Below are 21,227 nucleotides of genomic sequence, written 5' to 3'. Positions count from 1 at the left end.
AGACAGTAGACTGGGCAACAAGTGTCTTTCCCCGCTGAGCCATCTTTCTGGCCCGGGCTTTGCATTGCTACACTTGTGTATATAGTCACCCCCAGACTTACAGTGTAGATATAACTTGTCTTATGTATTTGTGCCCGGCAAGTTTGTGATATTGATGTCTATGGCTAACAGTATTGCCAGAGACCTAATGGCTTCTACTTGAGATATAGAAGCAAAAGAATAAGTTTAAGTTTACACAGTGAGTTTGAAGCCAGCCTGGGCTACGTGAGATCCTGAAGGGGAATCTCAACCAATCACCTTATTTGTGGGGTGTGTTCCCCCTGGGGCCCCAAATAGCCTATAAAACCATCGATGTGTGCTTGTTTTTCCTCTTTGTTTTCCTGCGCTCCACTGGAACCCTGGCTTTGTAAGCTCCCCTTCTTCCTTTATTAAGGCTGAATATTTTATATTAAAGCTAGTCTGGTTAATTCTATCGACCGCTTGCCAACAAGATCCTGTCTCAGGAATTAAAACCGCAAACAAACAAACAACAAGACAACTTATTCGCTCAAAACAAATGGGTATAGTAGGAATTGATCAGAAATTAAGGCACGGCTTTGGTGGGTACTCTGCTTCAGGATTTACAAGGTGGTGGTGAAGGTGGTGTTGGAGGCTGTGGCCACATCTGAAGTTTCCTGGGGAAGAAAGAATCTATCTCCAGGCTTCTGTGCTTGATGGCTGCATTTGCTTCCAGTGGGTTGTTGGACTTGGTTGTCAGTTTTTAACTGGGAAACAGTCAGAGGATTCCTCTGGTTTCTTGGCTTCTAAGCTACCTACATCATGGCTACTAGAATCCTCAAGTCAGCAAGAGGAAACCAGTGTCTTAAAACCAATGCTCCATTCTTATGTGGCGTAATCACACTTATGTAGCCACATGTACGGGTCATCTTTGTCTTACTCTTCATTTGGTTAGAGGCTGTTCACACCGGCTCCCACCAAGAGGAGGTCAGAGGAGGCTGGAAGTAGCAGGAGGCCTGGGTCGTGAGGAGCCACTTCTTGCTCACACAGTCAGTGTGAGCAACACATTGCTGTGTGAAGCCAAGAGGAGTGGCTAATTCCCTTAGGCTTAAAATCGATCCTCTGCATACTTCCCTGCTCAAGATTGAGAAGGCAAGGTCTTCATCTTTGTTTTCTAGCATTCCTAAGAGCAAAACCAATCAATTTTCAGTTGAGCTGAGTTTTATAAGCTAGGTGCGATTTGGCTTCTACTCCTCCTTGGTCCATCTCACGAAATTAATGAAGCTGGTACTTTTCACCCAGAAAAACAAACATTTCCATGTTTCATCACATCTACTCTGGCAAATTCTAGATTCCACAATGCTTCTGCACGCCCTTCTGTCTGCACCTAAGGGTTTACACCATTTGTTTGTTTGGTGTTTGAGACAGGGTTTCACTGTGTAGCTGTGGTTATCCTGGAAATCACTCTGTGGACCAATCCCTCCCTCCCTCCCTCCCTCCCTCCCTCCCTCCCTCCCTCCCTCCCTCCCTCCCTCCCTCCCTCCCTCCTTCCCTCCCTCCCTCTCTCCATTAGCCTTCTGTGTATGGCAAAGTTCTTCCTCCAATTCTGGGTAACTGGGAACTGACCATGCATCCAAGGCTGAAATTGTACTTGCAATCATTTCAACCTTTATCCTTGGAAGCACTGGGATTCCAGGTTTGTCACCGTGCCTGGTGACATCTTGACTTTTAAAATTCATAACGTCCACAGTGTGTGTGGTTAAAAATCTGCCCGCTTGTTTCCTCTCCATATCATTTTTCTTCTTTTGCAGATTTCTGCTTTGGGAGCCATGAACAGAAGTTGCTGCATTTCCCCCTCCCGGTTGCCATTATCAAAGACAGAAATTTGAGGATTCCCTCACTGTTGAAATTATGCTTCCTGTGTATCACGAGATTCTGTTTTGCCCTAGGGGTGTGTCAACTAGGGTTTAGTAAATCAGTTTCTTGGTGTATAGTGTGAATATACAGGAGGCAGAGAAGAAAGCGAAAACAGAATTCACAGGTTTAAAATATTTTGCTTCAAGTTTGTAAACTAGTAAATAGTAATATCCTTCCAGCCTAAGATGGCCACTTCTAGTACTGACAGGCATTAGTAGTTCTTGTCATAGTCACTTACCTACAAAGCCATTTACATTTAGTCAGTGCTGGCTCCCTCCCTCCCTCCCTCCCTTCCTCCCTCCCGCCCTCCCTCCCTCTCTCCCTCCCTCCCTCTTTCCTTCCCTTTATCTCTCCCTCTCTCTGTTGCTCTCTTGTCCAGATAATATTTAATACTTTACCTTCTCTAAATTTGTGAATTGATACATATCTCCTAAATAATGCCTTAGATCTTACTCCTAGACTTTAGAGATTCCAAAACACCAATCTTTCCAGGCTTCTGCTACCAACAGGAAAGCATCCAAGCCATTTGTAGGAAGACACCCAATGCCTGGATGAAAAGTGTGTGTTTCCAACATGACGAATGAAGCCATCATTCCAAGGTAAATGTTTGTTTGCTGAGAGATGGTTGCAGCTATGTGGGAGACACAAACGGGCCGCCCAGAGGGTGGGGGAATGTGCTGAGCTCACTGAAACTCTAAATTCAAGGTATTTGTTTCTTTGCTGTGTTTCCCAATGTTGTACCTGTATCCTCTAAGAAGAGAGAAACATTTTTTTTTTAAGGAGCGCATTTTATACATTCAAAAATCTAAGAATGTGAGGTGATAGATGGGTTAATCTTCATTGTGGTAGCCATTTTCCTGTATCCACACATATATCCCATAGCATGGAGTTGTAAACTTCAAGTCAGCACATTTAAACATTTATTTTTAAAAATACCAAGCTGAGAACAGAATTCCATTTGCTAAGGTCATAATGAGGGAAAGGAACCATAGACAAAAGATAATATTAGGAAATGTTTACGGCTGAAAATGGAAGGTTGTAGGAAAAGCTTGAATGAAACAGGTGGAAGCATCCTCAGCTCTCTCTTCCTTTTACTTTTCAAGCCATCCCTTCCCTGTGGAACCACAGCATCGCTTTGTTGTCTACAGAATGGAGCTGGGACTAGCGCCAGAACTGGAAGAAACAGCTGGAGCAGAAGGAAGTGAACTCAAGACCAGAATGGAAGGACATGATACAGGGCAAGATGGAACCACAGCAGGCTTGTCATGAGGGACAGGGAAAGCTCACAGCTACAGCACAAAGGAATTGGGTGGTGGGGGTGAGGGTGGTAGCATGGGTGTGTGTGGAGGAGACAGTGAGGAGCCCATGTTCTAAGGACTCAAGTAGAATCCACATCTGTGATGTCTATGAAGAACCATCATGGCGTCCCACAGCAGAAAGTTACGGGAGACTTCTGGAGTCCACGTTTGAAGCAGAACCTTCAGACTGGATTTCTGAACAGGATAGTAGTGTGTAGGTAAACCTTGAGAAGTTAGGTTCAGGGATGGGATGAGATTTAGTAGGTCCTGAAGTCAGGTAGTTGAGGGGCACCCTATTGATGGAAAAGAGCATGAATTGAAGCATTAAATGTCAAGAACAGAATTGAAAGTCATCGTGCAAGTGAAGGACCCTGAAACTTAATCTCTGCTACTCTCCAAACAACTTTGCCTCAGCTGCCAGGAGCAGAAGAATCTGCTCAGTCTTGCCTGTTCCCAGGGAGCTTCCTGGCCCTCTCCAGAGCTCAGTTTCTCTCTGTGAAACAGGGATTTTTTCCCCTCTAGAGTGTTATTGAAGACTTAAATAAAAGAACACATGTGAATGAATGCAACACCCGCCACAATAAAACTGCTCAATCTGATGGCGTTCCACAGTCCTGAGTCTGGGCAGGGATGGCCATTGTAGTTAGGACTCCAGGAAGATGTCTTTAACTCATTTCAATCTCCCAGTTATCTGCGGAGTGAGGGCACGCTCCTAGACTTTAATCTCAAGTTAGATGACAGCATTTTGCTCTGTAAAGAAGCTTTGGTGGTGTCTAGACAATAATTCGATGTTTGTAATTGGGAGAATAATAATCTTGGGATGACTAGGAGAAAAGGATTGTGGGAAACATACGTAGAAGGAGTGTTCACAGCCTACCTTCTCTGCCTGAGCCTGGGCTCGACTGTGTATGGAGGACTCAGAGCTGAAGAATAATCTAGAGGGGAACCCAGTCTTTGTTTGTTTGGTTTTTGAGACAGGGTTTCTCTGTAGCTTTGGAGGCTGGCCTTGAGCTCACAGAGATCCGCCTGCCTCTGCCTCCCGAGTGCTGGGATTAAAGGCGTGCGCCACCATTACCCGGCTGGGAACCCAGTCTTATTCTCTCCCTTTACAGGTGAGAGACAGACCCAGGAAGGCGATGGGTCATTCAAGGTTACACTTAGGGTCACATCCAGGACAATTCTCATTGTACAGCTCTGCCTCCCAGGCTAGCTTCTTGTTCTTTTAATTTTACTTCACTCTCCCCTGTGCCTTTTCATTTTCCCCTTCTGTTCTCTGTATTGGCTATCCTGCACAGCTCTATTCTAGTGGTCGGGTTATTGGGCTATCCTAGACTTCTCTTGGTCTACTACTCTTGCTTGATGGGTTCCTCCTCCTCCTCCTCCTCCTTCCTCTTCTTCTTTGACAGATGAATATCCCAGTTTGGCCAGGAACTCACGATTCCTCCTGTCTTAGCCTCCTCATAGCTGGGATCACAGGCATGGGCCACTAAGCCCACCTTTGCATGATGAATTCCTTGACAGAGAGGAACCATGAATGCAGTTGCCTCTAACCTGGTGATGAGAACGTGCCATGAGGCAACTGTGGGGAAGTTTTAGATGCCAGAGATTGACAGGGATGTCAGGATCCTGGATAGCATCCAGAGACAAGCAGTTGGAATTTGGTTGGTGGTGGGAAGAGAGTTCAGGAGAAGTAGAAAGGACTGGGGCTATTTGTCTTAAAGAAGCTGAGGTGGCTTTTGAAAAAGAATCCAGCTGTAGAGCGTCCTCCTGTAGGGGACAGAGTGAGAAGTTAGCTAACAGAAGCAAGACTTGGGCTGCAGGAGTTTTCACACTCAACTGCCCAATAGAAATAGCCTTTTTGTTTAATGATCAAGCTGCAGTATACAATATACATCAGATTCTTTGGGAATGACAATCTCAGTAAAGTCTGCAACCCATCCCAGGAGATGCTGATGGGTAGACAAGCTTGAGAACTGATGTACAATAGGTGATGCTTATATTTTTCTTAAGTTGCTGAGAATTAATATTATTGTTTTAGAGATGGTCAGTTAGTGTAATGAAATCCCGGAGATAAACAACTTAAGAAGCAGGAAGTTTACTTTGACTCACAGTTTCAGGGGTTCCGGCGCATGCTCCTTTAGCCCTGTTGCTTGGAGCCTGTGGTGAAGCCGCATGTTCTGGAAGGATTCAAGCCGTGCTGCAACTTGCTCTCCCACATCAGCCAAGAAGCAAAGAGGAAGAAGAGGAGGGGCCTTAGCAGTCCCTTCAGGGTGCATCTCCAGTGACCTGACTCTCTCCTCCTAAGGGTTCTGCCACTTCCCAATAATGCTAGAATAGAAACTAATCTGCTAACATATAGGCTTCGGAGGGCATTCAGGAGCCAAGCGATAGCAGTTGCTGAGTGGCGTGTGATCTCACTTGGGAAGGGTGCAAGGGCTCCTCTCCTCAGTGCTTAGGCCCTTCAGAGGCAAGTACTGAGGTGCAGGCATTCTTTGAGGGCAGTGAATATCAGCCTTGGTTGTGCATTGGGCCTTAAGATGTCTCCCTTGCTCTCACCTTGGGGATGCTAAACAGAATCTGAGTTGTGGTCCAAAGTATAAAGTCATATATTAATGACAAATAAGGTATAGAGATAGATACATTTTCTCAAGAACTTTCTGGGTGAGTCTAGTGACTTAAGCACAGTTAACAGCTCAGGGTCAGAAACTGGGGTTCAACCTGAAGATCTGAAAAGCAAAACAGCCAGCCGCTGGCTCTTACCTCTACCTCGGTCTGAAATGGCGATCCTGCTTCCTGGAATCTCAGAACGAGACTGTGTGTTGAGAGCTGTTTCCTCCCATTTTATAATCCTCTCTAGGGCATGCACCACCGTCATTAAAGGCATGCACCGCCCAGTTTCTATTGCAGTTAGTGTGGCTACTGGGATCAAAGGTATTAAAGGCATGCACCACCCAGTTTCTATGGCAGCTAGTGTTATGGCTACTGAGATTAAAGGTGTGTGTTGCCCCATTACCTGGTCTGTAAAGCTGACCAGTAGGACTTAGATCTTCGGGCAGTCTTCATTTATTAAAACACGATTGAAACGCCACTACAGGTGACCGTCATGCAGCATCGCACTCCAAGGAAAGGCCACAGCCTGCTGCTTTCCTGGGTGACCTGTGCCTCCCTGCTGTCCTCTGAAAGGCATTGCAGGTGATAGCACTGTCTCTGAGATGCTGGGAGAGCTAGGTGTGCTTGGGCGGCAATGCATGCTCGCCTTCATCCCTTCCTTTCCCAGAAAGCGCATCAACGTGCTAACTCACAGTGCAAATCTCATGGCCAACAGCCAGTAGGCGTGTACTGAGCTCCTATGGTATGTTTAGTTCTACTGTAGCCTTTGGGGACAAAGACACTGAGATTTTTCTTTTTCTTTTTTTTTTTTAAAGGTATTCACAAGCCAAGCCCACTACAGGCAACCATGACTGCTGGATGAGGGAGGATCAGTCTTCTCTACAGATGAGCTTCCTGGTAGGTTATTGAATCCTAAAGGTCAACTCTAAACACAATACATATGAACAACACCAAAAGGCCTTAGGAGTTTATGTGCATATACATATGTATGTGTCCACCACTGGTAATTAAAGAAGAAGCAAACATTTTGAGAGGGGATGGGAAGGAATGGAAGGAGCTGGAGTGAGGACGGAGGAGAAGGAAATGGTGTAAACACTGTACTCATGTAGGAAATTCTAAAAGAACCTCAAACTTGTTTAACTAAGAAATTAAAAAGGTTCACAGGCTCCCACATGTCCAGCAGTTGAAGAGCAAGATGAGGGAGATGGTCAGAAGTCGGGAGGTTCAGATTGTCACAGTTCAGGTGACACACAGCACCGGCTGGCTGGATGACTGAGCACTTCTCAGAAGTGATGCTTCCGCTGGTTCTTGGGAAGCAGGCAGGATCTGAAAAGACAGCACATGAAGGAAGGCACGGAGGTGACATGGGCACAGGGGGCCATATTTTGAAAAAGAGAAAGACCGTGGGGAGCAGAGCATAGTGAAGACAGGAGTCAGACTCCCGGGCTTGGACAGCGCCAGAACCTAACATCTACAGTAAGGCAGGGAGAGTCCAGGGGCAGGCGAGGCCACCTCAAAAGCAGAACAGCAACAGAAAAGGCCAAGTTCCAGGGCCCACTGGGAGACAGGGCTTCTCCCAGACTCCTGGAGAACACTTATGACATGATTATGAAAGTTAAAATCACTTAGTTTTATGGAAGAATGAAGAGGAAATGGTCCAGCAATGTTAGTCTGGTCTAGAACGTTGCTGTTTTAATTAAGGAATGTGGGTAAGACAACAGGAGCGAGAGAGTGGCTTAGCCTGAGGAGAGAAGAGAGGAGCAAGAGCTGGGGACCTGTGTATATCACCTTGAGTCATAGATTCTTCTTCCCAGAGGCGGGCTGAAGGGCTTTTATCAGTGTGTGTGCTTACTGTGTGCGAGAGAAAGGAAGCCCCCACCAGCTGGGAGCTAGAGCAATGCCGTTAAGGCCTCAGTGGTGCCAGGAGCTGGCTGGACATAGCTAGACCCAGTCTTCTAGTGAACATAAGCCATTTTACGTTCTGTGGTCACAATGGATCAAGATACAAACAAGGCCATTCTGTGACCATTAGTGAACAGTGACAAAAATGTGAACATTGTTGAAATACACAGACACACACACAGATGCACACACACAGACACACATACACAGAGACAGACAGACACACATACACACACACAATGAATGAAGACACACAGACACACACAGGTACACACACATAAACACACACAAGCACACAGACATATACACAAACACACAGACACACATGAACACACAAACAAACACACATATATATATACACACACACGAACACACACAGAGACAGACACACAGATATACACACACACAGAAAGAAATATACACACACAAACACACACAGAAATACACACATAGACATACACACACACACACCAAAAAAAGTAACTGCTATTCTTTCTAATCATATATAGTTTTCCTTCTTTTTTCCCTCTCAGAAGATCGATTGAGAAACCCAAGCATACAACTACCTGTGCTTCTCAACAGCATTCAGTTCAGAGCATAGTCCTGCTTCCCAGCCGCTCCTCAGAATCATCCCACATAAGCCCATCCTGAGATAAATCCCCACCAGCCCTTCCCCCCTCCACAGACCATTCTCCTAAGTCCAGAGGAAAGGGAACCAGAGAGGAATGTGGTGATATTGCTCTTACCTGTCCTGTTTTCCTGAGACAAGAGTAAAAGACAAAGTGCGTTCAGACTGTGTGGGGTGTACATTCACCTGCCAGAGGCCGGCACTGACATCCATAGGTGAACGCTTCAGGCTCTTTGCAGCAATAAATGGTGAGGGTAACATGCCGTCAGCATATTTTTAAATATGTCACTCTGCTGTAGTCTCTTCCTGTGACCCATTGGCTGGTCAGGGTATAGGGGCTGCGCAATGGCCTTGCTAGCTTAAACCAGGCAAGAGTGTCCCATGGAGGCTGTTGTGAAACTTTGTAACGCCCTCTCTGAGCTCTGAGAATTGGGTAAGAAATCAGGAACCAGGGAATAGAAGACTGAGGTATAACTGGAAAATACAGTTACTCTTTTGGTATTAAGAGAAAATGTATGGTTTTCTTCTTTCACTAGAGAAGGCAGAGTGCTGTGGGGGTAGATTATAGACTACATGGGACATCAAAGAAGTTTCTAATGAGATTTAAACTTTTAAAGTTGCATGTATTTGTTTATTTAGTGTGTGTGTGTATGTGTGTGTGTGTGTGTGTGTGTGTGTGTGTGTGTGCACCTGCAAGCATGCATCAGAACAAGAGTGTGGAAAAACTCTGGAAGTCCTTTCTCTTTTTCTACCATGTGTCTCCAGGGGTTTGAACTGGGGTGGTCAAGCTTGGCAGCAAGCTCCTTTATTCACTGAGCCATCTTGCCAGCCCTCTAGGGAGGTCTTCAAACGATTCTTCAAGTCTGAGTGAAATTTCCAACAAAAGGAATTTTTATTTCTTCTTTTTTTAAAAACTTATTTTTATTTACATACATGCACATGACCATGTCCCGAGAAGGCCAGGAGAAGATGGTGGGTACCTCTCAAACTGGAGTTAGAGGCAGTTGAGAGCTGTGGATGCCGGGAACTGAACCTCAGGCTTCTGGAAGAGCAATGAATGCTCTTAAGCACTAAGCCATCTCTCCAGACCTGGAGATATTTTTCTTGGCATTTTATCTACTCACCTCTTTTCCAAAGTCAACATGAGGTTAGAATTTTACCCTTCCCCTTCCCCAATATCACAAGAGTTACTGAGGCGTGGTAGGTTATAAATAATGGTCATTAGATCCGCAGACCTGAGTGCAAATTCCCGCTGTCATCATTCACTAGTTGTGACCTTGAGTGAGTCACTCAGTCCCTAGGCCTCCTAAGCCATCATCAACTACTCCTAGCTCTGTAGCTAACAGTAATTTCTGTGTAAAGGGATAAAGCAGGATGTTCACATCACGTGACATAGTGCCCTGCACATTGGAAGTATTCTGTGAACAGTAGTGGTAATGATTCACGGTATTAACGTATTTTTTTCATAAATTTTGGTTCTTTGAGATCTTGTGTTTATAGAGTTTAGGCTAATTCTATTTGGAATCAAACACAACACATAGAAAAACCATCGAAACTTTCGGTGGTACCTGGTGGGTTCTGCATGTAATATATCAAGAGTTTTTCATTCAGGTCACAAGCTTGAACTGCTATAGCCAAGGAGTGAAACCATCTTAGCTTGCACTCCTTAAACTTAAAAACCACTTTAGATTTAAAAGTTGCAAAAACAGAGAGAAAAATCTGCATACGTCCTGTGCTCAACTTTTGCTAATATTAGCGTCTTATACAAACGCGATTGTCAGAAATGGGAGATTAAAATTGGTAAAGTGTTACTAAGCTAATGATCTTGTTTAAATTCCACTGATTTTTATGTTGATGACTCTTCCTAGTCCAAGATCCTGGGACTAGGGAAGTCTGAAGATGGTCGCTGACGGTTCTACCAATGGTTCTCAAATTACTTCTCCATCACTTGATTGAGCAGGGAAAAATATCAGTCACAACAGGATATAAATAAAAGAACATGAGGATTACAAGCATTTGGGAAGGAATAAAAGAACATGGAAAAGGAAGTGCAGTCGCTGTTATGTAAAGAAACTGGAGAGTCGGTATTCCTCCATGTCAGAGCAACTCGAAGATGACTCCGGGATGCTCTGATCTCTGCCAGTGTTTCCTAAAAACGAAACCTGTCAGCGTGTGTGAGAGGTCACAGAGAGCCAAGCAACGCTGCTGAAGGCTGTGTGGTACCAGGATTTCTTAGGGGATTGATTTGAGTCTCAAGTAAACTCTAGCTACCTGGTAATTTTAGAGTATAAAACCCACCACTCCTAATGGTTAGTAGGCCAGTTCTTAGGCTGCTAGCTAGCACCACTTAGCACAGTCAGGAAGTCGATCATTGCTTTGGGTTTTTAGTTCAGATTTGGGGCCGATCTTTGAGAACCCTTTCATCTCTTTCTTTAAACCTTGAGATGAGATGGATGGTTAGGAAGGAAGGGGAAAAGGGGCTGCTGAAACACGAGAATAATCTCCAGGCGCTGGAGAGATGGCTCAGTGGATAAGGACACTAGCTGCTCTTCCAGAGGACCAGAGTTCAATTCCTAGCACTCATATCAGTGGGCTCACCTCTGCTTATAAGTTCAACTCCAAGGGCTCTGACACCCTCTCCCTGGCCACTGAGGGCACCCACATGCATGTACACAAACATACATAGAACATGCACATAAATAACAATAGAAAAATGCAATCTTATATTAAAGGATAATCTCCATGTAGCTTATTGTGAATACCTGTTTGAGGATAAATAGCAGCCTCAGTTATTGCTGGTGGGCTCGCTACATTATTAGATCCGCTCTCTCCTGAAATCTCACACCCTTTTCTAAGGTAGGCACTATTTTCTCCATTTTATAGTGTGAGAATAGAGTCTGAGAAGTTGAATGCTCTGTTCAAAACGTCAAGCTCGAAAGTGACAGATGCAGCCCTTGGCCCCTGCGCTGCCTGGCATCAAAGCTTCTGCAGTTTCCCGCTGCACTGCCCCAGAGCAGGTGGCAGGGCCCAGGCTGCACTCTAGTCTTGCGACTCGCAGCTGAACCAACAGCCGGCCACCTCCTTGGGTCATTCCCGCCTGGAAAGAAAGTCCCCCTGACTGGCTGTATGCCTCACATTGCCAAATCTTCCATGATGACTTCGTTTTAAACCTAGACACTTCATTGATTGCAGTTAAAAAAAAAAAAGAGTTCTAGCACACTGTCAAAAAATTCAAATGATACTGGAGCATCAAAAAGAAGAGAAAATCTCCTTTGCTCTTGGTCCCTCTGTCAACTCTGTTTTGAGTGCAACCACTATTAACTTGTGAACCTTTTTCAAACTTTTCAACATTGTATGTGCACATAGGTGTGTGTATGTCTATAAAATGGGGAGAGGATCCTTGAAATACTACTAACATTAAATATGTGCATAAACCAGGGCAGCCAATGTAAGTGAATTGTGTGTGTGTGTGTGTGCATGTCAGAAGTTTTCATGTTCAGTCATCTTGATCTCCCCCATCCCCATCATTGTCCCTTCAGAATGCGATTTGGAATCAGATAAGATCAATATCCCTTTAAATTAATCCACATAGCACCTCATCAAATAAGCACCTGATATTGATTCCCAGGAGCCCTTGAGTTGCGGAAAGATATGGTAACTGGTTGATCCCCTTAGAGAGGGGCCAGAGTGTCAGAAAGAAAGGGCACGCAAGCTATGTGGAGAGAGCACGCTGTGGTAAAATCACAAGCAACAGGCTGAACTGCTAGTGTGCACACACAGTCCCCTGGCCCCGGAGACACTCATGTGCAGATTGTCTGGTGGCTGAGGGGAGGGGAGAGCACAGGACGGGGGAGGAGGGAGGCAGGAGGCGGAATGTGGGCTGGTCAAGTTTAGGATTACAGCCACCACAGGGCGGTCTCCTGCCACGCTTTAAATAGCTAGCACCTTCCTGGCCCCCTCGAGAATTCTCCGACGGGACCTCAGGCAGAAACTTCACCAAGGTTCGGAATATTTTCTTCTCTCTCTCTCTCTCTCTCTCTCTCTCTCTCTCTCTCTCTCTCTCTCGTTTCCGAGCCTCAGAACGTAGGTTGGTGGGATCCATGGACTGACAGCCGAAGGGCTTTTGATGTCCCCTGACAGCTCTTAGGTGTGCAGGTGCAAACACCTCATACGAAGGGGGTGGCTTGTGACTTGAGGGGCGACGGGAGTAGGAGACAGCGAATCCTGATTGGAGAGTTAAGTCACGGAGTTTAAGTTGTGAAGGTATAACATATCTCCGCACACAAGCCTCACAGCGCGCCTATGCCATCATTCCCACTTTCTCAGATGAGCAAACTGTGTTATTCATTAACCTCTTTGGAGGCGGGCAGTGGTGCTGGAAATGGGTGAGGTCTGAACCCAGCTCAGGAGAACCCACAGCCTATGCTCAGTCCCTGAGAAACAACTTTCACGGGGCTGAGGGAGAGGAGTGCTGCTTGATTGCTGGGAGGGGGAGGAGGCCAAGTGGGGGTGGCTTTGCCTGGCTGGAAGACATCCCCAAGACAGTTGGTTAGTTAGTTAGTTAGGGGAGGCCGGAGCAGCATGAGGCCAAGAAGAGTTTGATCAGCAGAGAGACTTCTTGCTCCCAGCTGACTTTGAAGCCCACTCCCTAGGTTGTATAATTAGTGGTGGGTTCCACTCCCAGCCTTCGGGGCTGACTTTTCCAGTCCTTAGGGCTGGAGGCAGAAACTAAAGGAAGCCTGTGGCTTGGAGGGGTTCCTGATGAGAATGTTCCACTAACTTGAACTTGTTTTAGGGTTTGAAGAAAGCTCACTTGCTTACTTCTCTAGGAAGAGGCATGCTGCTTCATGCTTGTATTCTGAGCACTTAGGAAGCTTGAGGCAGGGGGATCACCTGGAGTTTACGATCTGTAGTGAGTTCTAGGACAAACTGGGCTACAGACCTTGTCTCAAAACAAACAACCGCCAAACAAACAAACAATAACAAAAGCTAAAACAAGAACCACAACAAAAGGGGCCACTGTATAAAAAGAGGAGGGAATCACTTGAAATACTAACATTAAATATGTTGATAAGGCAAGGCAGCCAACGTAAGTGAATCCCAGGGAGTGCAGGCTGGCATAAGTCCCATACAGTTTACCACCAATGGGGCAATCGTGACTTGATTTCATCTACAACGGCTTCAGGGGCTTAGCATACATACACTCGATTTTCTCAACAAGAATAGGACTGGTGTAAGAAATGAATGTGTATAAAATGCCTAGCCTAGCCTAGCCCATAGTACCCACTCATTAAACTTAAATCAAACTGAATTTATCTTCAATCTCAACATCAGTCTAGAGGAGGGTGTTTCTGGGAGTCAGAAGTTGAGAGTTAGGACTTCTTTTTCATGTTGCCGTCTCTAGGGTAACAGTTTGCTATGCTGTTATTGCTGAAGAGAGGAAGGGAGCAAGGGAGGGAGGGGAGAAGGGAAGGGGATGGAAGAGGGGGCAATGAGGGATAGAGTGAAGGAGAGTTTTTTTCCATGTATGTTGATTCAAGAAGGAATGGAGGACTGAGGAGTGGATTCTTAGAGAGCTCCGTTCACTGCATTCAGTCACGGGTCTCATTCAGTATCCTGCTGGAGACATTTCTTTGGTCAGAATGGTAAAGATATAGGCTAGGAATACATTCCTATGATGCCGCCACTAAGAAAGAAACACCGTGGTTGACATCCCAATCTTTCAATGCATGTCAATACTCTGAAAGGTGTCTGGCAAACATGATCATTCTATATACACTGATCCCATTTTCTGTAATACACAACCCTTTCTTTCAATATGCATTTTCCCATAGCATAGTTTTTTTTTTTTTTCGAGACAGGGTTTCTCTGTGGCTTTGGAGCCTGTCCTGGAACTAACTCTGTAGACCAGGCTGGTCTTGAACTCACAGATATCCACTTGCCTCTGCCTCCCGAGTGCTGGGATTAAAGGCGTGCACCACCATCGCCCGGCTATAGCATAGTTTTTTTAATGATTGTATAGAAGCTCCTAATATAATTACCATACCTTATTAATATACCTTCCATTTTTTAGCATGTGTATTCTCTCAATATTTTTTGGTTGGTCTTATGCGCATTCACCATCTTCAACACCAGAGCTTTCCCCCACCGTCACAGTTACTTCCCTATGGTGAATTTCTCAAGGGACATCAGTGGCTTTGACAATATGTCAACTGTCATCCCCTAAGTGGTCCTAGGCTATAAAAAGACTGAATTTCTTTTTAATGTGTCACAGTTGGCTGTGAAAGGCAAGGGAAAGTGCAGACCACCACAGACTATGAATTCAGAGAACAGGCATCACGGAAGCAAAGTTGGCTCTACAGGGTCAGTGCTTTCTCCTTCAACGTCAAGGGAACAGGGAGTCTCGGGAGCTGTTCCCCAGCTCTGCCAGTGAGGGGCGCCAAGAAGGAACGGATTGGAGGATCGAGAAGGAATAGAAGAAGAAATTCCCTTGGGAATTTTTCTGAGGTGGGGAGGCTTTCCCTGTGGGGTTCCTAGCAGTGACAGGGCTCTCTACTTGCTTTCCAGGTGGGATGGATAACAGGGTCTCGGGAACAACCAGTAATGGAGAGACAAAGCCTGTGTGTCCAGCCATGGAGAAGGTGGAGGAAGATGGCACCTTGGAACGCGAGCACTGGAACAACAAGATGGAGTTTGTGCTGTCAGTGGCGGGAGAGATCATCGGCTTAGGCAACGTCTGGAGGTTTCCCTATCTCTGCTACAAGAACGGGGGAGGTGAGAGTCACTGTGACACACAAGTCCCCCCCCCCCCCCAGGAAGGAGAATGCTTCTGTCTGTTACATTTGCTGTCCCTCTGGGAAGTTCTATAAAGGCATGGAATGCTGGCGTTGAAGGGCCGTGACAGGTTATTGATGTCGCATTGCAGGAGACTGAGACCTAGATAAACCATGTGAGTGTCCTAGGGCTTTCTCTCTCAGCCGTGTGAGTACAGGCTCGGATCCAGATGGGAATGGATCCGGGCTCTGCTCTTACTCGGTGTGATCTTGATCAAGTTCCCAAAGTCCCCAGAGTCTCATTGGCTGTTCCTGCAAATCAGGATAGTAGTACCTGTTTTTCAAGGTTGTTGTAAGGCCTGGCAACTTCATCCATAAAGGGTTCAATAAATAGGAGCTACACTGATGCTGCTGCTGATACCAAACTCTTCTGGGAGCTTGAGATTCTTCAGTTTTGGCCTTGTGTCACCGCCCACCCCTCAGCTGGTACCATGACATTCCCAGTACCATCTGTTTCCCAACTCTCCTAACTAGTATCCTCTTTGATCCTCATGGCTTGTCTTTTAAAGTTCTCTCTCTCTCTCTCTCTCTCTCTCTCTCTCTCTCTCTCTCTCTCTCTTCTGTGTGCGCATGTGTGTGTGCACGTGTGTGTGTGTGTACACATACTTCTGTACTGGCTTCTCATTCTCCTTCCCAGCCCTCTGGGGTTATTGCACTAACCCATATTCAGGGAATGTCCACACCTTTATGGGAAGCCTTGGACAGAGTCCCCAGATACTAAAGGGCATAGAGTTGACCTGTGCGTTAGGAAACCATCCTGTTCTGTTGATGGACAAAGCTTCCAGGGATTGGAGGTCATGGGTCTGTTTTTGTAGGGAGGCTATGTCCGGAGCCGGAGAAATGCAGAACACAGAGGTAGGTCACCAGGGACAGGACAAGTCCGAGGGGAAGACACCTACCCTCTTTCAGGGGAGCAGAGGTTTCCAAACTTAGCAAGCTCAAGTCTCTCTCCCGAACAAATGGTTTTGGAGAGAGGAGGCACACAATCCAAGGTGGAGAGAGGAGGGGACTGGGAGAGACCAAAAGAGAGGAGCTCTACGCTCGTGCTGTCTTCTTCCGGGCTTTGTGGACTTTGGAGACTAGCTGTGGGATTGGAAGTTAACTTGTGTTTTTCCCTAGAGGAATGGGGATGACATAATGTCCTTTCTCCCTAGGAATTCTGGCTAGTGGCCTGAAATCACAGGACTTTGCTCAGTCTGAATTGTGAGTGAAGGCGGGAGGTCTTCCCGATCCTCGTCTAGTAGTAGATACTTCTATGTATGATGAGGACTTCGGGCCTGAACGCCTTTCCTTTAGAGCAGTCGGTAGAGGGATGTGGCTGGCTCAGGGCACAGACAGGAGTAAGAGACTAAAGCTGTACCCTGGTACTCGGAACCAGTCACCAGCTTAGCTTCTCATGTGGCAGAAAGATTATGGGGTAGGAAGATTTCCCCAAGCCTCTCTGGAATTGGGTAAGGGTTGAGGCGGCGATTGCCAAGCTTAGTGTAAAGCCACTGGGGGTGAAAAAGTGGTTGAGGCCTTCGTGTGCTACCTCCCTATTTACTGATGAAAAACAGCAGCCTGGGGGTGGTGGGGGTGACGTGCTGGTGGACTTTGGAGCTAGAGGCTAATACCCAGGTTTGCTCTGAAGGGCACAAGTCACCCAAGGGCTACTGGGAGAATTCAACAGCAAATGCTAATGAAGTTCATCACAAGTCACTATTGTGCTTGAGGTGGGGGAGGGGAGGGCAAGGGTAAGTGCTTGGCCAAAGACCAAGGATGCTATTGGAGGAACCCAGAGCCTTTGCCTCTGCGTTCTCAGCAGTTCATGCCACAGAGAGCAGACTCCGGAAGAGCCTTAGGATGGGGTATTTCCATTTTTACATCTCCTTTTAGCCAGTGGATGACCTGATGCCAAGGGGACTCATCACTGTTGATTGGGGGAGGAAGGGTGAAGAAAAGACACACCGAGAGCTTATGCATTGATTTGACCCTTTTCTGTTGCCCTAGTAATTGTTCTTAAGCCCATTGCTCTCTCTCTGACTGGGACTTGGGCTCCCAGGGATGCCAGGCATGTTCTGAGTAGGTTCTGGGAAGGATGCTGGGTGCTCTGGAGAGCTACTGCTCTTAGTCATGTGTTCTATCAACTTGTTTCTGGACTCTTCCCTGAGGCTACATTGTCACACAGTCACTATTGTGCTTGGGGTGGGGGTGGGGCAGGGGAGGAAGAAGGTAAGGTAAGGACTTATATTAGTAATGCGTTTGTGTGGCGCCAATGTCAAGAGCGAGGAATCGAAAAGCTTAGGGATGTCTTCTTACTTTTCAGCTTTAACACTTGGCAGAGCTAATTCAATGTGAGCTTCGTGGTGGAGTAGGAGCTGAGGTAGCTAGAGGAAGGGCTACCTGCAGAGGGGGAGGAGCTGAAGGAGCTAGAGGAAGGGCTACTTGCAGAGGGGGAGGAGCTGAGGTAGCTAGAGGAAGGGCTACCTGCAGAGGGGGAGGAGCTGAGGTAGCTAGCATAATGGCTAAGCAGCTGAAGTCTGGAAAGTTTGCAAAGAGAGCTCAGTGATAAAGCCCACCAAGACCTGGATGCTAAAATGGCCTGCTCAGGGACCTCTGTCACCTAGGCCGGCCTCTTATCTAGGATGCATGGCCCCATCCTGGCATCACTACGAAGGTTTCCTAGAGTTGCCAGTATGTCATTTGTGCTGGCGCACAGACAAGGAAGTCTTGACTCTATGTCATTAACAACAAATACTGGGCACCCTGCTAATTGTTCCAAGTGCTTGGGATACATTTGTAAATGCACCAGATCCATGCCCTGCCTCATGGGCCTTATATTTTGGACGAAGGAAACACAGCAAAGTTTAACAATAAGAAACTTACACAGGGTATCAGAAGCTAGCAAGTCCTATGGAAAGAACCAGAAGAGTGGAGTAAAGGAGACGAGACGAGGAGTCTGGGTGTGGGCTTGTCGCTGTTTTGTGGGGTGGGAGGATGGGGAGGTGGGGATGGGGGAGTGGGGGGGTGTCACGGTGGGCTGCACTGAGAACGTTTGAATGAAGGCTTGCCAGGAGTGAAAGGGGTGGTCATGTGGTCATCGAGGTGAACGCGCTGTAGGGAGAGGAAGCCAAGGTCAAATGGTCTCAAACAAGAGCCCACTTGGCTTAACACAAAGGTAAAGGAGGCCTATAAGCCCAGAGCAAGAGCAGTAGCTAGACGGTGCAGTCAGAGAAAAAAGTGCAAAAGTCGCTGTTGCACACCTTCTGTGGCTCACCATAGACAGGACACCAACCGCAGTTCCGAGAATGGACTCCCCACCTGAGTCTCCCTTGGTCGTGTATAGGCACAGGGGTGACTCAGGCAGCTGTCACTAACACACCCTTTCCAGCATGGGCCACATTGCCTGCCTGACGTGACTAGAGCTCTTTGTCCAGCCGGCAGGCAGCCCAAGCAGAGGCTCCTTTCTCAGCTCTCATTTGCTGTTTTGCTGGCTTAGAGAGCCACCTCACGATTCTTGTAAACTTCGTGAACTTTCCAAGTCTTGTGATCTTTTCCTCTCCCCAGGGGAGGGAGCGTTTAGATTTGGAGCTATACAATATGAATGCAGATCACCAAAGGTCTTGCTGGCTACTGTAAAATGCTAGCCTTTCCTCTAGTGACATGGAGAGTCAGGACAGGAGTAGCAAAGGTCTTGTACTGGACAGCCCAGTTATAAAGCTAAAGGTTCTGGACCAATCCCTGATTCCTATGATGGGTAGGGTTGATTGTTAGTCTTACAGGCTCTGAAATCGCCGAGGGAGCAGGCCTCCAGGACACCTGTTTGGGATAGTTTAGATCATATTTGGGGTGTTGAGGGGCAGCATCGGGTAAAGGGCACCTGCTGCCAAGCCTGATGACCTGAATTTAATTCCTCTGCCCTCCACCACGTTGTCCCTTCACCTCTCCGTGTGCACTGTGACACCAAGGCCCTCCCACACAGACACATCCACACAAAGAGAGAGACCGTCTAAACTAGTTTAGTCAAGGTGGGACAATCCACCCTAAAGGAGGGGGCTGCACCACTGTCTGGGGGTGGGACCTGGGCTGTATAAAAAGGAGACAGTGTGTCGAATAAGGACGATCATTGCTTTCTTCCTCCTGACTGTGGATGCAGTGCGACCAGCTGCTTTAAGCTCCTGCTGGCTTGACGACTCCCCACCACCATAGGCTGTACCTTGAACTATGTGCCAGAATAAACCCTTCCTTAATTGTTTTTCGTCAGGACACAGAAAAGCAGCTAAGACAGGGACTTCTCTCCCAACTATTGACTCTACCCAAATATGTGAAGCCTCTCTAGCTCTCTGGACCCTGGCTGCCAGCAGAATGAATTTCTCAACCTCCAGCATGTCTCAGACTGTGTATGTGAGATATGTGGAATCTGAGCCCTTGACGTAGTTCTCGTTGCTAACCCCCGTCTAAGCAACCCGAGACTTTTAACCTGAAAAGGGTTACTCTTCCTGAGACTTGAAAGGCTACAGGTTTTAAGAGAAAAATAAGCGATTGGGTTTGGGGGAGGATCGCTGACTTGAGATACCTTTGGCACATTCAAAGGGATGTGTCCTTGCGGCAGTACAATGTTTGAGTTTGGAGTCTGTGTGAAAGATCTGGCTGGGAATACATTTAGGTGTCACTATCAATTTGAAGACGTCAAAAAAAAAAGAAGAAGAAAGAAAGCCAGGGGGTGTCAGCGCACACCTTGAATCCTAGCACTTGGAAGGCAGAGGCTTGCAGATGTCTGTGAGTTTGAGGACAACCTGGTCTATACAGAGAGTTCTCTGAGAGTTGAGGTTGTTACACAGAGAAACTATGCTGAGAGAGAGACAGAGAGAGACAGAGACACACAGAGAGAGACAGAGACACAGAGATAGCCCAACATGGTAGTTATATCTGTAATCTCAGGAGGCTGAGGCAGGAGGATTGTGAGTGTGAGTTGAAGGTCAACCTGGGCCACATAGTAAGGCCTGCTGTCTCAAAAGAAAAGAGAGAAAGAAACACACACACACACACACACACACACACACACACACACACACACACGCAGAGCCAGCCATTTAGAGTATGTGAGAAAAGAGAAAGAGCAAAGAGACAAGAGAGCAGTGACACAGACTGAAAACCAAGACAAAGGCAGCTGAGGATGCTGGGGAGGAGAGAGCAAACAGGGGATGCTGAGAGGGCAATGGGTGGGCACGATTGCTGGACCAGCTGTTCTGGACCAGCCAAGAAGGATTGCAATGGAGTACTAGACCAATGCCTGATGGGCATAGGGTTAAGGAAAGAATGGAGATGGAGAGAGAAGACTTGGAAGCCATAATCACAGATATTGCTGAAAAACTCCAACGAGGAAGCATGCACATCCCTTCTTTCTGCTTCTTTTTTCTGGGTGGAAGTAGGGTCGTCCCCGCCCCTGGAGGAGGAGCATGCGGCCCACATGTCCGGTCACTCTGGCCTGCGCCCCTGTGCTGGAGAAGTTGCAAACTTATTTTTCTAACCCTTTACCATCAGCTCCCTGGAGAGAAAATAAATATGCCTTTCCCCCAAGACCTGTCCAGTACAGACCTCAGCTAAGGGGATGAAGGGACTCTGGTCATTCCAAGAGGCATGGTGGGACAGGTGTAGGGGATGAGGTTGGGTAGAAATAGTATTATCATCCAGTTTGGCAAAAAGAATTTTAGTGGCTTGACTGTCAATCTCAGCGTGACTTAAAAATGGACTGTCAACCGCTTCCTTTTGATTCCTCAGTCTCGGATTGAGTGCTGGGAACCTGGAGTTCTGTGTCCACACAGCCGAAGACTGTCTAATACAGGGCAGGCGCTGCCCCCACCCCCTGCATTCTGATCTTTATGTTTTTAGCATGTCATGTGTGCATTCATTGCACAAGTTACATGCTCCACTGAGACATGCTCCCCCGCAACTTCTCTGCTCTCACTAGTCTCTCTCATCCCCCTAGAGACTTTGGCTTTTATATTCATATCAGACATATATATGCACACATATATGCAAACACTAGTAATTTTACGTGCC

General features: G+C 46.8%; 1 protein-coding gene and 1 long non-coding RNA gene across 2 annotated transcripts in view; one reads left to right on the top strand and one right to left on the bottom strand.

The window, feature by feature from the left end:
* Nucleotides 1–2,826: 2,826 nt before the first annotated feature.
* LOC142855478 (uncharacterized) lies at nt 2,827–6,030 on the bottom strand. The gene is made up of 4 exons (XR_012911519.1): nt 5,973–6,030; nt 5,322–5,540; nt 4,709–4,979; nt 2,827–3,505 (listed from the first exon to the last, which is right to left on the bottom strand). It is a non-coding gene; the product is annotated as an uncharacterized LOC142855478 (long non-coding RNA).
* Nucleotides 6,031–12,272: 6,242 nt separating this feature from the next.
* The window catches only part of Slc6a13 (solute carrier family 6 member 13), a 38,212-nt gene continuing 29,257 nt past the window's right edge, over nt 12,273–21,227 (top strand). Inside the window, exons 1-2 of the mRNA XM_075982885.1 lie at nt 12,273–12,353; nt 14,920–15,126. Coding sequence (XP_075839000.1) covers nt 14,925–15,126 — 202 coding nt within the window. The 5' untranslated portion in view covers nt 12,273–12,353; nt 14,920–14,924. The remainder of the gene's footprint in view (nt 12,354–14,919; nt 15,127–21,227) is intronic.

This window comes from Microtus pennsylvanicus, chromosome 8 (assembly GCF_037038515.1).
Source record: "Microtus pennsylvanicus isolate mMicPen1 chromosome 8, mMicPen1.hap1, whole genome shotgun sequence".
NCBI classification, from domain to species: domain Eukaryota; kingdom Metazoa; phylum Chordata; class Mammalia; order Rodentia; family Cricetidae; genus Microtus; species Microtus pennsylvanicus.
This window is presented reverse-complemented; position numbering and strand designations above follow the sequence as displayed.